Source organism: Anomaloglossus baeobatrachus, chromosome 5 (assembly GCF_048569485.1).
Source record: "Anomaloglossus baeobatrachus isolate aAnoBae1 chromosome 5, aAnoBae1.hap1, whole genome shotgun sequence".
Taxonomy (NCBI): domain Eukaryota; kingdom Metazoa; phylum Chordata; class Amphibia; order Anura; family Aromobatidae; genus Anomaloglossus; species Anomaloglossus baeobatrachus.
In genome coordinates, this window is record NC_134357.1 from 118,325,087 (window position 1) to 118,341,051 (window position 15,965).

At 43.9% G+C, this 15,965-nt stretch overlaps 1 protein-coding gene across 4 annotated transcripts in view; it reads right to left on the reverse strand.

Moving 5' to 3' along the window:
- PDLIM1 (PDZ and LIM domain 1) overlaps window positions 1-12,993 on the reverse strand; it is a 94,203-nt gene extending 81,210 nt beyond the window's left edge. The window contains exon 1 of one of the 4 annotated variants that reach the window (XM_075348802.1): window positions 12,718-12,993. In XM_075348802.1, the coding sequence (XP_075204917.1) occupies window positions 12,718-12,813 (96 nt within the window). In that variant the 5' untranslated portion in view covers window positions 12,814-12,993. The remainder of the gene's footprint in view (window positions 1-12,717) is intronic. The other 3 variants (XM_075348803.1, XM_075348806.1, XM_075348807.1) reach the window with 3 other exon arrangements.
- Window positions 12,994-15,965: the final 2,972 nt, after the last annotated feature.

Here is a 15,965-nt window from a genome sequence, read left to right on the forward strand (position 1 = left end):
ACGTAGTAGCGATCTCGTTCACGATCTCGTTATGTGTGACTGGACCTTAAGTACATGAAAGGTTATGGGGTGAACAAAAACCGGTTTCACATTGTTAGGACCATGACTTAGCAGCTATTGTTTCCCTTCCTGTTTGCCTGCACTGAACATTGTCACTTTTAGTGTTTACACAGTGACTCTGGGCCATACAGAGCTGAGAATGACCTGTAAAAAACCTACATGACTATCACCAGGTACACCGACACTGCACAATCACCATATACCAGTGTTCCTAGAAACGCTCGTTTCATGATAATTGCGTAAACCTCTCATTCCTCACTTGGTTTGCTCAAAAGTTCAATGTAAACTGCAACGACTCTGCTGAGAATAATGGCATGAGCCCCTGAAACAGTTATTGATTAGCTGCAGCGGTCACGTGTGCTGCACTTCCTACATCACACTTGCAGTTGTTAAAGATGGAGGCAGCAGTGGTGAGTTGTCGCTAGAATGTGACTAAACAGCAGCATATGTGTGTGTTTTAGCAACTTTTTTGACCAGGTGATGTGGCCAGCAAAAAAAAAAAAATGAATGGAGAAAAAAGGGCCTAGCCTATATTGCAATCCCATATTCCGGAATTTGGTATAACTAAGTTGACCAAAGTAAGTCAGCTAAGATGGTATAAACATTGACTACCAAAGATGAAGATGCACATTTATTATTAAATCAGACTGCACCATTTTAAGACTGTCTAAGGCTACATTCACACTTCCATTGTTTTGCATCAGTCACAATCTGTCGCCTTGTGTAATTACGGTATCCTGGAAAATATTTTGCAGGAATCCGATTTTTTCCCATAGACTTCTATTAGCGACGGATGGCTTTGCATCCGCCGTGTGATGGATCAGTCGTTTACTGAGGCGGGAGCAACGCCAAATGTAACCTTTTTTTGGAGAAGAAAAAAAAACAAACAAAAAAAAACCGCACTCCGCAGGTGTCCGTTGCAATCCGTCAAGAGCTTTAATGGAGGTCTATGGTGAAATAACATCCATTGCGTCAGTTGACATCTAAAAAAAACGACGGATCCGTTCTGATTTAAAACAACAGAAGTGTAAATGCAGCCTAACCTGTCTGTAGGGTGCAATTTCTGAACAGCTTCAGTAAAAGAGTCCCAATGTGTGTAATAATTGTCTGATGAAAAGGCAATTACATAGACCATGGGTCCCCAATTCCAGTCCTCAAGGGCCGCCAACAGTGCATGTTTTCAGGATTTCCTTAGTATTGCACATGTGATAATTTAATCACCTGCACAGTTGATGATTCCAACACCCATGCAATGCTAAGGAAATCCTGAAAACAGAGAGAATTGTAGAAAAGGGTTTCTATACCGCGCCAATGATCACAAGTCTGGATGTACGATTAATGTGGCTTTATTGTAGCAAGGTCTACGCGTTTCAGGAGCTCTGCCTCCTTCCTCAGGACCATAGAAAAGATATCAAATCTGATTTGATGTTGTCTTTTCTATGGTCCTGAGGAAGGGGGCTGAGCTCCTGAAACGCGTAGACCTTGCTACAATAAAGCCACATTAATCTTACATCCAGACTTGTGATCATTGGCGCGGTATAGAAACCCTTTTCTACAATTCTGTTATCAGCCACTTGGGTTGCCGCTGCCTGGATCCATTTCTACATGCGAATACAGTAGTTGTGACTTTCACAACTACAGTTGGTGAGTATTATTGCTCCCCCCTCCCGTGCCCTGTGCCTATAAGGGTAAGACCCTATTGCGCTTTATTTTCCACAGCTTTCCTTCTTAAGGAAATCCTGAAAACATGCACTGTTGGCGGCCCTCGAGGACTGGAGTTGGGGAACCCTGACATAGACACACACATCCACCGTTATGATGAAAGAGAGCAGCTTGACCGTTCCACAATAAAGCACCATCCACACGACTGTAAGAAGGTAATATGGTCGATCGACCTATGCAAAGTTGTGGTTTTTCTTAACTGTAGGATTGTCATCAGACACATGATGGGGATACTGGGAAGCTCCCAATATAGGGCGGGGCAGTTTAGGGATCAAAATGACATGACAGTGCAGTACAACACGATACAGAAAAAATATTTTTTTTTTATCAACTGGAGGAAATAGACACCACTTTAATCCGTCTTGTATTTTATTTTATTCTTTTAACCCTTTCACGACCAGCCGATTTTGCCCCTTTTTTTTTTGGGCCATTCTTCTTCTGAGATGCAACTTTTTTATTTTTCAGTCAATATGGTCATGTGAGGGCTCGTTGATTGTGGAACGAGCTGTACTTCTAAATGAAACCATGAGTTTTACCATATAGTGTACTGTAAAACTGAAAAAAATTCCAACTGCGGAAAAGTTGCAAAAAAAGTGCGATAGAAATATTGTTTGAGATTTTATTCACTGTGTTCACTATATGGTAAAACCAATGTGTTGTTGTGATGACTCAGGTCCGTGCAAGTTCGTAGGCACCAAACATGAGTAGGTTTACTTTTATCTAAGGGGTAAAAAAAAAAAATAGAGAAGTTTGTCTGAAAAAAGTGTCGTACGTTTTACGCCATATTCCGTGACCCGTAGCGTTCTCAATTTTCAGGATCTATGGCTCAGTGACTGCTTATTTTTTGCGTCTCAGAATGACTGTTTTAACGGTATTATTTTTGCGCAGATGCTACGTTTTGATCTCCTGTTATTGCATTTAGCGCAAAATTTGTGGAGACGAAAAAACATTTTGGCGTTTGGAATTTTTTCGCTGCTACGCCGTATACTGATCAGATTAACTGATTTTATATTTTGATAGAGCAGGCATTTCTGAACACAGCGATACCAAATGTGTGTATACTTTTTATTTTTTTAACCCTTTAATTTTCAATGGTGCGAAGGGGGGGGGGGGGATTTGAACTTTTAGGTTTTTCTATTTTTTTAAAACTTTTAAACTTTTTATTTTACTAGGTCCCCTAGGGGGCTATTTGGATCAGTTGTCTGATCACTCTGCCATATCTGCTGATCACAGCTACACAGCTGTGAACACCAGATATGCTCATTTCCTGTCTCACCCAGCTCTTGGCTGAGGGAGGCAGGAAGTGAGTCATGTGAGCTACAGGAGTCATCACATGACCCTGTGCTACCATGATAATCACCGGAAGTCATGTGATCACGTTACGTGACTTCCGGTATCGGCCGGTGAGTAAATGTTTACCGCGATTATAATGGCGCTGTCACTTCTTGACAGCGCCATTTAAAGGGTTAAAAGGCACGTGTGGATAACTTTTCCGCTCGTACCTGGTAGGCACGCATCTCAGCTGTAAAACTCAGCTGATATGTGCGCTGATCACTGCAAGCTGCTTGCAGCAGACTGCAGGCATTAACACTATGACTGCTAGAACGTAAGATTACTGCCCACGATTGTTAAGGGGTTAATTCTGCCTTTGGCTCAATCTCAAGCCATGGTGACTTGATGGTTGAATGCTCTGTAGGAAGATTGATCTTGTGCAGCCTAGATAGGTCCTCCAGGGTCTTCTCCGCCGTTATCTTGATTTTACCAAGCCATGGGGTTGCTTGCCTTCTTCGCCTTGCTTCTTCAGACCATGATGTCCTTTTCCAGAAATTGTATGATGTGTCCAAAATAGGCAAGTCGTAGCTTAGAGATCCTTGCTTCTACCTGTAGTGACATGTCTACCTTGATTTACTTGATTTATTGAAAAGTTGATTTGTTGTTCTTCTGCCATCCATGGTATTGATAACATCCTTCTCCAGCACCCCATTTTGAATGTGTTGATTCTTCTTTTGTCTCATTTCTTTATGGTCCTGATTTCCAATCCATATAGGTTAAGAAAAAAAAAAAAAAGAAGGACTATGTACGAGCCGTATCTTCATCGCTAGGGAAATGTTCCTCGGTTTGAAGACCTTGTCCAGTGATATCATTGCTGATTTTCCTTCTCCTATTGCCATTGCAGGATCTTGAGTCACAGAGTAGGTTGAAGTTCTTTACAACTCACACCTCATTGCCGTCCACCTCAAATGTGTCCCGGTCATACCTGACAGTAGTCGATATCTTGTATACAGTCGCATATATCAAAAAGTTTTGCTAAAAAGTGGAAATAAACTGGACACAAAGCTTTGTTCTCTCCCCTTTATCTTCCAAAACACATGGACAAGAGTGTATGTAACTGTATATAGTAATCGTGTGCAGTAAAGGACACGTTCAATTAAATAGTGGCATTACCAAAGAAAAAGGGGGATGTAATAAGCCTAGAATAGTGACTGGCTACTGGTAATGAAACGTGTTTACCGCGGGGATCTGACAAGCAGATGGGATTTGTCAGGTTGGACAAGTTGGGATGTGCGGAGCAACATTGTGCAATACAAATAGAAACAAAAGCCAGCTGAGAAAGTGATGTCTTCATGAGAAAAACGTACAAGAAGCATATTCTGGGATTTTCACAAATACTTGTGTGACGCAGCGGAAGAGCGAAAACACCTGTACATGGCACAACAGTGGTTATACAAGTGCCCTGAATAATCACTTTCTCTGAAGATGCAAAGTGTGTTTTTTTCCTATGAAAAAAAACAAAAAAAAAAAACAAACAAAAACCCACTACTGTGATTGTGTAAGACTGTGCCAAAAACGTTGCAGCTTTACCACGGATGTAATGTGTGAATACCGCTTTATAATGGATCAGAGCTCCTACTGGTTATGAGGATTACACAAAAAAACAGGGTTTTAACTTGGTCATTTGTGAAACTCAGGTTGGGAGGGGGTGAAATCCTGCTGACATATTCCCTTTAAAAAGAGTTCATGTAATGTTGATCACTTGTCAGGTATATTATATGTAGATGACTGAAAAATTTTCAGCAACTATGGATGAGAGAAAAAGCCGTTCTTTAGGCATGTATATACATAGGATGGTGCATTTTCACTGTCATGAGGATATAAGTGGGGTCACTGTGCTGAATACTTTTCCAATTTCCTAAGGCCGGGTTCAGACGGCTGTACTAAAACTTGAGCCAGTGATGTCCACAAATTTCATGAATGGATCTGTATGTAACTCAATAAATGGGAAAAAATACAGATGCTGCCTGTTCTTTTCATGCCCTAGTATGGTCCATGAATCGGTCCAGAATAGTGCATGTGTAGCACCCAGGGGGCAAGTATGGTCCATGAATTGGTCCAGAATAGTGCATGTGTAACACCCAGGGGGCAGGGGGATGAAATACTCAGAGGATGAAGGATGGAATGAGAATGTTGGAGTTGAGGAAGTAGTAGTTGTCTCATGACGCCACCATTACCTTCAAAAAGGTTGCTCCAAGGTTGAAAAGCCTGGAATTATATTGCACAGGGTATCTAAAAGATAAGTGCACCACAGAAAAACTGACCCCTGACAAAGCTGCCTGAGCGCGGCGACACGCATTGTGTCACCTAGCCTCCATCTGCAGTCTGTCATTGACCTCTATGGCCTTCTGTCCTTGCTAAGGCCCTGTGCGCACGCTGCGGATTTACCGCAAATTTTGCAGCGGATTTACTGCAGAAAATGTGTCTAACATTGCTGCAGGTCATTCCCCAGCAAATCCTATGGGTTTTAAAAAAATGCTGTGCGCACACTGCGTTTTTTTTTTTTTTACCCACGGATTTTCCACTGCAAAATTAATGTGCATGTCACTTTTTTTCCGCAGGTACCTGCGCTTTTTGCCATAGATAATGGTAAAAATCCGCAGGGACCAACCTGCGGAAAATCTGCGGTAAAACCGCATGTGGATTTCGCTGCAGTTTTTTACCGCGGGTGCGGGATTCTTTATGAGGGTCCGGATTTTTCTTAAGAAAATGGCATTTTCTGGTGCATACATAGCCGAAAGGTGGCCTTACACGCTACGAGATCGCTAAAGCGGTCTCGTTGGGGTCTCGGAATTTGTGACGCACATCCGGCCGCTGTAGCGATCTCGTTGTGTGTGTCTCCTATGAGCAATTTTGAATCGTCGCAAAAACGTTCAAAAATCGCTCATCGGTGACATGCCCCCCTCTTCCCAATTATCGTTGCTGCTGCAGTAACAATGTTATTTGTCGTTCCTGCGGCAGCACACATCTCTATGTGTGATGCCGCTGGAACGACAAACATCTCCTTACCTGCGTCCACCAGAAAAGGAGGAAGGAAGGAGGTGGGCGGGATGTTCCGGCCGATCTCCTCCCCTCCTTTTCTATTGGGCGGCGGTTCAGTAACGCTGCTGTGATGCTGAACGAACCGCCCCCTTATAAAGGAAGCGATTCGCTGGTCACAGCGACGTCGCTGCACAGGTATGTGCGTGTGACGCTGCCGTAGCAATAATGTTCGCTACGGCAGCGATCACCACATATCGTGCCACCGACGGGGGCGGGTGTTATCGCACGCAACATCGCTAGCCGATGCTAGCGATGTCACAGCGTGTAAAGCGGCCTTAAGGGTGACATCAATCTCTGCATGCCCTAATCTGGGAGTTCTCACCTTGGTATAGTATTTCCTGACCCTGGGCTGCCTCTGGCCTCTCTACCACACCACAGTTTCTTCATACTACTTTGTAGTGGATTGGGTTCCCCTATTGAGGGCGACTCACTTCATAACTATTGTGATGTTGCATTATATATGGTGGTTATTTGAGGCCACTATCATCTCCCTTGTGAGACATATATACATACATGTGTCTTCTGCTGCTGTATTTTGTTATTTATCTCTGTAGGGGTCTATACTGTATAATTGTACTGTCCATTGTGGTTATTACTTATGGCAACTATGTCCTACATTGGGGCTTTAGGTGGCTTCTTTGTGTCATTTTAAGTGTTTTTAACCTTCTCTGTTGTGTTTGGCATTTAATAAAGTTTCAGAATTTGAAGGTGTCTTGGTATATCTAATTCCTGGTGTGCACATGTTTATATGCGGAGCTTTTTCCTTCTTCTTTATATGTATTCTCTTGTCTCCATGATGTGACACCCGTGATTGCTATCGGCAGTATTTTGGTGCATCCCATCTCAAATTCAAAGTGCACCACAGAAGGCGATACTCAAAAATAGCAATTATTTCCTCATAATACTCTTACTGACCAACGTGGGAAAGATGCTAAACCACATAATGTGTCTAATTAACAAATACGGGCAGCACAATAGCTCAGTGGTTAGCTTTGCCATGGCGGGGTCCTTGGATCAAATCACACCAAGGATAATATCTGCAGGAGTTTGTATGTTCTCCCCGTGTGTGTGTTTGTGTGGGTTTCCTCCGGGTTCTCCCACACTCCAAAGACATATTGATAAGAAATACACATTGTGAGCCGCGATGGGGACAGTGATAATGTGTAAAGTACTGTGGAATCAATGGTGTCGTTCCAACGGTGTCAGCACTCGCTCTCCCGGGGCTTACATGACGTCATTATTTCACACGAGCCCTGTGGCCAGTCAGTGCCGGCTTCACTTCCCCTCCTTCAGTCAAATCAAAGATCAAGAGGAAGTCACTTCGCAAACACTCTGACGATGGGTTGCCCGAGTAATGGACAATCCCTTTAATGTCTACATTTTTTTGCAGTAAAATACTTTTTCTACATAATATAACTTTTCCTGCATATGCCAAGTATTCACGTGATAACTCCTGGGCTGTCTGATATTCAGATTTATACTTCTGTCCTTGCGAAACCGATGAGCTCACTGGGAGCTCGGCCAAGATTGAAGATTGCAGTGAAGACATTTATAAGATAACAGGAACAATGGGAAACATGAGTGGGGATTTTAGACAGAACGAACGCTAAATTCATTATATATTTTCTATCAGATAATTGGGAATTACAAATAAATACATATTTTTAAAGAAGTCATAATCCCTGACACCGTTTACTGCAAAAAGAATAAAATCATCATTTACACAAGTCATTCTGAAATATTGGTGTTTCTAAACTCTTCAGTGTGTTTTTCAGCTGTGTATTTTTGTGCACAGAAAAAAAAAAAAAAAAAAAAAAAAAGAAAGAAATGCAGCTTATTACAGTTTCAGCAAAATTGGATGGGATTTATATAAAATCTTATGCCCATTGTGCTTTTACTATGCTGTAGAAGATTGACCTAGAGTGCGATTTTCAATCCTGCAGCATGTCAATTTCACTTATGGTAAAAGTGTTTTATTCACAGATTTTTGCCTTCGACTTCAATGAGATTCTGAAAATTCACAGATATGAGCCATATGTGTGTTTTTAGTGCATTTCCACTATGGAACTGCAAAACAAAAAAAGAAAAAAAAAAAAAAAGCCACATTCAATCCACACAGGAAAAAAAAACAACAACATGCACCGCACTGAAAAATCTCAAGTAGCCAACTCATTACTACATATGATCTGCAGCATCAAAACTGCACCAAGTTCTCATGAAACCTAGAATCCACAAACAGGAGTATCAAAAATGTGGAATATTCTAGATATTTCTAAGGTTACATTCCCACATGCTCATATGTCTGGCGTTTTGTTTTTATTTTAACAGATACCACATAAACATATAGAGTTCCATCGATCAAAAACAACTGGTGGATAAAACGTATCTTTGTGTCTCACCAATGAGACTCTCATCATGACCTATTCTTATCGATTTAGTGGATCAGACTAGGCCATTAACGTCTATGGGGATCCGTTACACATGAAAAACAGAAGACATTTTTTACTTCAGCGTTTCATCCATTTTTCTCAACTCCACTGTTAAGAGGTAATGGATAAATAAGAGTTCAGACAGTCTACCTGCTTCCGTTTTTAAGAACAGATGCCATTGCTACATGGATGCAAAATGTAGGCAAAATAGATGGACAAATAGACATGGATGTGTGAATTAAGCCTTAAAGGGAACCCTACAACCCAGCAGCATTGATACCTGAATGCCCAAATCCCCTCCCTAACCAGGCCTGTATGTCGCTATTCACTAATATGAATGTTTAAAAAAAAAACATGACTTATTAGGCTTAGGCTGAGCACACACGACGAGAAAAACGGAGCGAGTGGAGTGTGATAAAAATAAGAAGAAAAGAAAAAAAAAAAAAAAGCAAAACATTCCCACCGCATCCATGTTACTCTGTGGGCCCGAAGCCATGAGTGATTTTTTTTTTTCAGCCCTAATCGGACCAAGAAAACAATTGCAGCATGCTCTAGGTGGAATCCGATTTGTTCTCTCTCGCACCCATACAAGGCTATGGGTGCGAGACAAACATTGCATTGCGCTCACATTACACTGGTGTAATGCGAGTGCAGTGCGACAATCACATCAGCTGACAATGGAGGAGATAGAGAGATTACTCCCGCCCTCTCCTCCGCAGCGCCTGCCCTGTCCTCTGCGGTTGTGCTGCCATCGCAGGATCAGATAACAGTGGCCTGACTCTGCTTACACTCCAGCAGAGCGTTATGCAACTGACTCGCATTAATTCCCCTGTAGCCACAGCCTTAACCTCGCTATCCTTATGCTAATTAGGGCCTTGACTAGTCGCAGGGGCGTTGTTTCCCCAGACTAGTCTGCTCTCTGTGTTATCACGCCCCTGTGGGCAACATGGCAAACTGGAATCACCAGCAGCTCCTGGAAATCTTGCACATGCGCACAAGCTCATTTTGGCCTCGTCGGGGCGCCTCAGAATCAGGCTGGATGGTTACCGGCTTGATTAGATGTACTGCTCATGACGTCAGCACAGCTCACGTACACGTCTTCTGAAGTTCTGGGCATGTGCAGTACGCCTAATGAAGCTGGGAAGCATCCACCCTGCTTCTGAAGCGCCATGACGGGGCTGAAATGAGCCATGCGCATGCACAAGATTTGCAAAAGCTAGTTGGTGGTAACACTGGCTGTGAAAAATCATGTTATAATGCCCACGTGTGAGGGTCGCCCAAGTTATAATTTAGATTCTGCTATCCAGTATTCAATACTAAATATTCTGATACCATCACCAGTTCAATGTTATGTGTATTAGCAATGCATACATATCCTAGATGACATCACACAAAGTCCATCCCGATCTTTACCTACTCTCAGGTCATGCCTCTGGGAGAGAACAGCATGTGATATATAAGAATAATAAAACAATCTTTACATGTTCTAATAGAAGACTGTAGATTCTATAGAAGACCAATTTTCTTCTAGTGTGACGCTCGATGTAGTCACAAGAAGTAACAGCTTGTTGGAGACTGAATTTTCGCAGAGCGATTTCTGAGCTACAAGGTTTCACAAGAGCCCCCTGAAGATTGTCACTAGTCCCATGCAAGTGTTCTGTTACAATGATTGTTATCATAACATTGCAAAATATTGCTTCGTTGTATCAAAATATCTTCGTATCGCACAGCTTTTAAGCTACAATAAAACAGTCATAGCCAAATCTTAATACATTGGAACCTTGGTTTAAACAGTAACTTGGTTTGAGAGCATTTTACAAGACAAGCAAAGCTTTTTACAAATTTGTACTTTGGTTTAAGAGCATTGATTTGCAATAAGAGCAAATACTCACCATGCACACTTCAGGTTCCGTCATTTCACTGCGCTCTGACCCGCTGTGGAGGTAACTTTCTGCATATATGTACTTTATACTGTATACCACTGTACAGTACAGTATATACTATATAGCATGTCTATCAGTTTGCATTTGTGGATACAGTATTGCATTTTCTTTCGGCTAACCAGTGCAGCACATTGCTTGTATTGTACCTCCAGCACACAAACTATTCTATTGGAAGCTAATGTGCAGTTTAATGTGTTTTATATGTTTTTTTACTGTACAGCATTTTGTATTAGTGTCATAAGTTTGTATAAATATAGTAAATATTTTTGGGTTGTGGAACGAATTGTCTGTGTTTCAATTATTTCCTATGGGAAAATTTCCTTTGATATAAGAGTAACTTGGTTTAAGAGCACAGTCCTGGAACCAATTCTGCTTATAATCCAAGGTTCCACTGTATCTATAGCCCCATAATGAGAACACTCACATAACCAGATTGATCACAACATTGGCTGTTTAAGAATAAAACTAGACAGATTGTCCAGGATTAGAAGGGTCAGATTTTAATTTATTTTTTTTTTAAATAAACACCGTTTTACCAAAACTAGAACACAATTTAAGAAGTGCCTCAATCTTATACACTAGTGCACCATAGTACTAGACAGGCCGCTCTCCCATTACAGTAATGTTTGACCTGATATTGCCATTTACTAATAAAGTGGCTGAAAAATGTCATCACTGTGTTTCATTGTGAAACTGTAAAGTCAGTCCAAGCCAAAACAGCGGCATATTAGAAAAAGCGGCTTCAAAATTATGGTGTTCACTATTGACTGGTGTTAATACATTGCTAATTAAAGGGAATTTGTCACCAGGTTTTTGCTGCCTATTCTGAGAGCAGCATAACATAGGGGCAGAGACCCTGATTTGAGCGATGTGTCACTTTTTGGGCTGCTTATTGCAATTTTTGTAAAATCACTGTTTAAACAGCAGGTAAATATCATTACAGGACTACTCGGCGTGCTGCCAGGTAGTCCAGCATATTTATGAGTTCTGTATAATCCCACCCTCACCACTGATTGGCAGCTTTATGTATAACCTGGTTAAGACAAAGGTCACACAAGGTAGTGGGCAGGAATATACAGAGCTCAGCATGCACACAACTGCTAGATCTGCAGCAGAGGAAACAACGATTTTATCAAAATGAGAGCAAACCGCTCAGTAAGTGACACATCACTGGAATCAGGGTCTGTCTCTACATTAACGTTCTCAGATGAAGTAGCAAAACTGGCTGTGTGTGAATGCGTTTTTTGGTGCAGTTTATTGCCCAAAACTCCATGTCTTTCTGTCTATGAGAATTCAGGCTTGCTGTGCACGTTGATTTTTTTTTTTTGCCAGCAGTTTTGGGTTGACAAAAAAAACCTGCAGCCTGTCAATTCTTAGTGCGTTTTTGTCCTGCGTTATTTAGCCCTTCCAGCCATTGATTTCACTTAAAAAAAAAAGTATGGAAAAAAATGCATGTTTTTTTGTTGCATTTTCTGCATCAAGGTGCAGGGGTTTTTTTTTTAACAGATTTTCTGCAGCGTGTGCACAAGTTCTTCGATGAGATATTATATCGCCATTATCTACCACAATCGCACAGTATGATAACAATGCAGTAAATCAGCCTGGAGCATTGAATTAGAATGAAAGTCATTATTATGAATAATCCCTCACTAATATGTCACCATAAGTCAAAAATGGTGTCACAATTACACATTAATGATTTAGCAGGGTTTTGGAGGACAAAAGACATACTAATAGGGTGAGCCCCAATGGGGACAGCGATTGTAGTGTTTGTAAAACTATAAGTGAGATAAATAATAAAGTATGCTGCCACCAGGTCATAATGCATTATACCGGTATATCACCGCCCATCATTGTATAAGCAGCCAGGTGTTTCCAGCATAATGTAAGCGTGTCATGGATGATTGCACATAGACTGTAAAAAATTGTTTAAAAGAGCTGAGAGTCCTCAGTGGTTGATACCTTTTAATGGCTAACTGAAAAGATGGTAATGGCAAGCTTCTGAGACTACGCAGGTCTCTTCTTCAGGCTCAGTGTACGGTACAAAGATATATTTTACCTGCATATAGACTGTGACACTCTATATACTGAAGGAATATTCTACATTTACAACCTCCACTAACAGAGCACAATGAAGAAGTGATCTCACCACCCCAGACACAGCTGTTACCACAGGACAAGGCACTTACCCTGGAGATAGTCAGAGGCTGCTCGAAGTCTTTTCCGCCCACCAGTCTGAATCCCCAAGGTGCTGGCCCCTTAATAGTGATCTGCTTAGATGCCATCCTAGGGATATATGGAGGTGTCCCCTCTTTCAGGTCCTTCCAGGCACAAGCTGTGGCTGTTCCTGTGCAGCAGGAGCTGTTCCTGATCACTGAGCCTCCAGCACACAGGGGTGTGGTGTCTGACAGCCAGGAACACCCATACAAAGCTGTGGGCTCCACTAGTGAGTGGATGTATGGGACTCTCTTTGTTTTGGGATGGCCCCGAACATCCCCTCCCCTCTCTGACACTGCGCTGCTTCCTTGTATGGAAGAGCATGGATCCTAAACCAGGGGAAAGTTTACACAACTCTGCATTCCTGCCCCCTCCTACCTCCCCTATGGGGTTAGTCAGGAGCCACTGCTGCACCTTCCCTGCCCAGCGGGAAACCTCTGCAGTTACAGCTCCAGGGCCATGACTCCATCAGACTCTCGGAAATTGGGAAATAGATCTAGATACACCTACTTAGGGCGCAGTTCGACAGCCGCTGCTTTCACACTTACGTTGTTTCGCATCAGTTGCAATCCGTCGCCTTGAGGAAATACGGTATTAATATTTTGCAGAATTCCGTTTTTTCCCCATAGACTTGTATGGACGACAGATTGCGACTGATGGCCTTGCGTTCGCACAACGGATCAGTCGTGGAATGACTGATAGTCGGGCGGCAGCAACGCAGCATGTAGCGGTTTTCGGAGCGTCGAAAAAACACAATCTGCAGGATTCCGTCGTCGTCCGCCGTTTTTATAATAGAAGCCTATAGGAGCGGAATCCGTTGGAATGCGTCACTGGACGGATTCCTGTGACGGATCCGACATTTACCAACTGAGCATGCTCAGATGAGTACATTTCGGAAAAAAAGCTGTAAGATCAGATTTTTTGCAGCATCAGTTGCATCAGTTGTGGCACTATCTGCAACGCATCCATTACATCCGTCACACAACGCAATGCAACTGATGCAAAATGATGCAAGTGTGAAAGCAGCCTATCACGGACGAGGATCGCATCACAGTGCCCGAACCTGCCAGCGGCTCTCCTGAGTGTGAGAACTGCGTAGAAATACACGCTGACATGAGGAGAGCCGACGGACAGTCCAGACAGTGTGATGTGATCCTTGTCCGTTAAGGCTGCTTTCGCCCTTGCGTTTTTTTTGCATCCATCACAATAAGTTGTGTGACTGATGCAACGTATGCGTTGCAGATAGTGGCACAACTGATGTGACTGATGCTTTTACTGTTTTACCGACTTTTGTGAACGATCAGCTGATCGCCCAGAAAAGGCTGCCGCCGGGCGATCAACTGATCGTTCTAGCTGCTGGAACTGAATTTACAGTAGATCATGGTTTTTTACTGTGCGCATGCTCATAGTAAAAAAATGATCCGCCTCCCAAAAAAAGCGTTACATTCAGCGTTGCTCCCGTCTGACAGTCAGTCAGTAAACAACTGATCCGTGGGAGTACCGCCGCTGCCGTTGGGAGTACCCGGGGTGATTGAGTGGGGCAGCTAGGTGACGTTGCCCTCCCCACAGGTAGGGACAGCCCCCGCCACTCTGTTTGGAGGTGCTGGGACGCAGTACAGGGGTCAGTCGGGTACTCACTCAGCAATGAAGCAGACGCTGACAACAGGTTAAACCAAGTCTCTGAACACCGTTGCCTCTCGAGGGGAGCTCGTCCGGGTCCCATCCCCTACAGTGCTGCTGGTAGTCCGTAACCTGCCTCCTGGCACTAAGTTTTAGATTGTCCGTTGTGGTCCGGTAGCTTGGAGCTATCCGGGCCCCGCTCCCCACTGTGGCTAAGTGAAGGAGCCTGCTCTCAGGAGCTCACGCTTGGGATTTCAGTGGGCCCCGATCTCTGAGCTGGTGGGAACAGTCCATAAAGGCCCCGTTCTCCTCAGGTTAATTGCCGGGTTGATTGAAACTTTTCCCCGACCTAGGATCCAAGTACCCCGTCGTGCCTTCGGACCCGGACCGGTGATCGGACCAGGCTGATGGCCATCCTCCTCAACGGGTCCCAGGCACCTAGCCTCAATCCCCTGCGACCGGGGGTCCGACTCCTCTAGGTCCAGACCACCGTCTGCGACCTAGTTTTCCTCTCCCCTGGGAGCTCCAACTCCCAGCTTCCTCAGAGTTCCTCACTGCTCGAGGGCTACCACTCAACTCACTTGACACCTCCCCCCTCCCTGTCTGACCCCTAGGTGGGCGGCCCTATTCCTGCTTAAGCAGCCCACTGGTGTGCCTGACAGGTGTGGTGCAAAGTGTATCTAGGTTTTGTTAATGCTGATGGATGCAGCACTGCAGGATGGAGACCCAGAATCATAGGGGGTTGAATACTGCACGGGGAGGGCAGTTTGTGCAGTACCCTGTGACGACCTGAATAGTCCAGGGGCATCACATATGTCATCATAGGAACTTTTATTTTTAACACATCTAATTGTGGAAATTATTATTATTATAAGATCTACTGTACTGCTTAATGTAAATTGTTAAGGTTCAATGGATAAAACAAGTTCAGACAATCTATGCTTCAGCAATTCTTTTTATTGCAGCGCTGCCGTGCTACTGCGACGCCCTGGACTAGCCAGGTAGTCACAGATAGACCCCGGCCGCACAACACCTGTGCCCCAATAAGGTAACACCAGCCAAACCATAAAACCTAGTCACCTCCCTCAGAGCTTGATGGACACACCAGGGGGGCGGAGCCAGGTGGTTGGCCATGCCCACCGAGGAGTTCAGAGGGCCTGAGGCAGGAAACAGACAGTTCAGTTCAGTGCAGTTTCAGTGTTGAGCAGTAGAGGAGGTCAGGCCTGTGGGACAGGCCTGTGACAGTCTGACAGGTGCTGGGGTCGGAGCCCTGGTACCTTGGCTAGGAGGCAGACGGTGGCTTAGCCTGCAGGAGCCGGGAAGACAGCTCGGTGGAACCGTGGTGGACCGGGACAGGGTAATGGCCCACCGGTACTAACCCGGGGAACCGACTGGAAACCGGAGCACACAGGTGGGTACTCAGACCCTGAAACGAGGTCCAGAATCCACTTGACTAAGTTAATTGACTGATTGCGGTCTGGACTTTAGGTCCTTTCCCACCCAAGTCCCGACTGAAGACAACAGCCCACCGAGAGGGATAGAAAGCCACCGCACAGGCAGAGAGATCCCATGGGCCAGCGTCTGTGGGCAAACGGGCTCT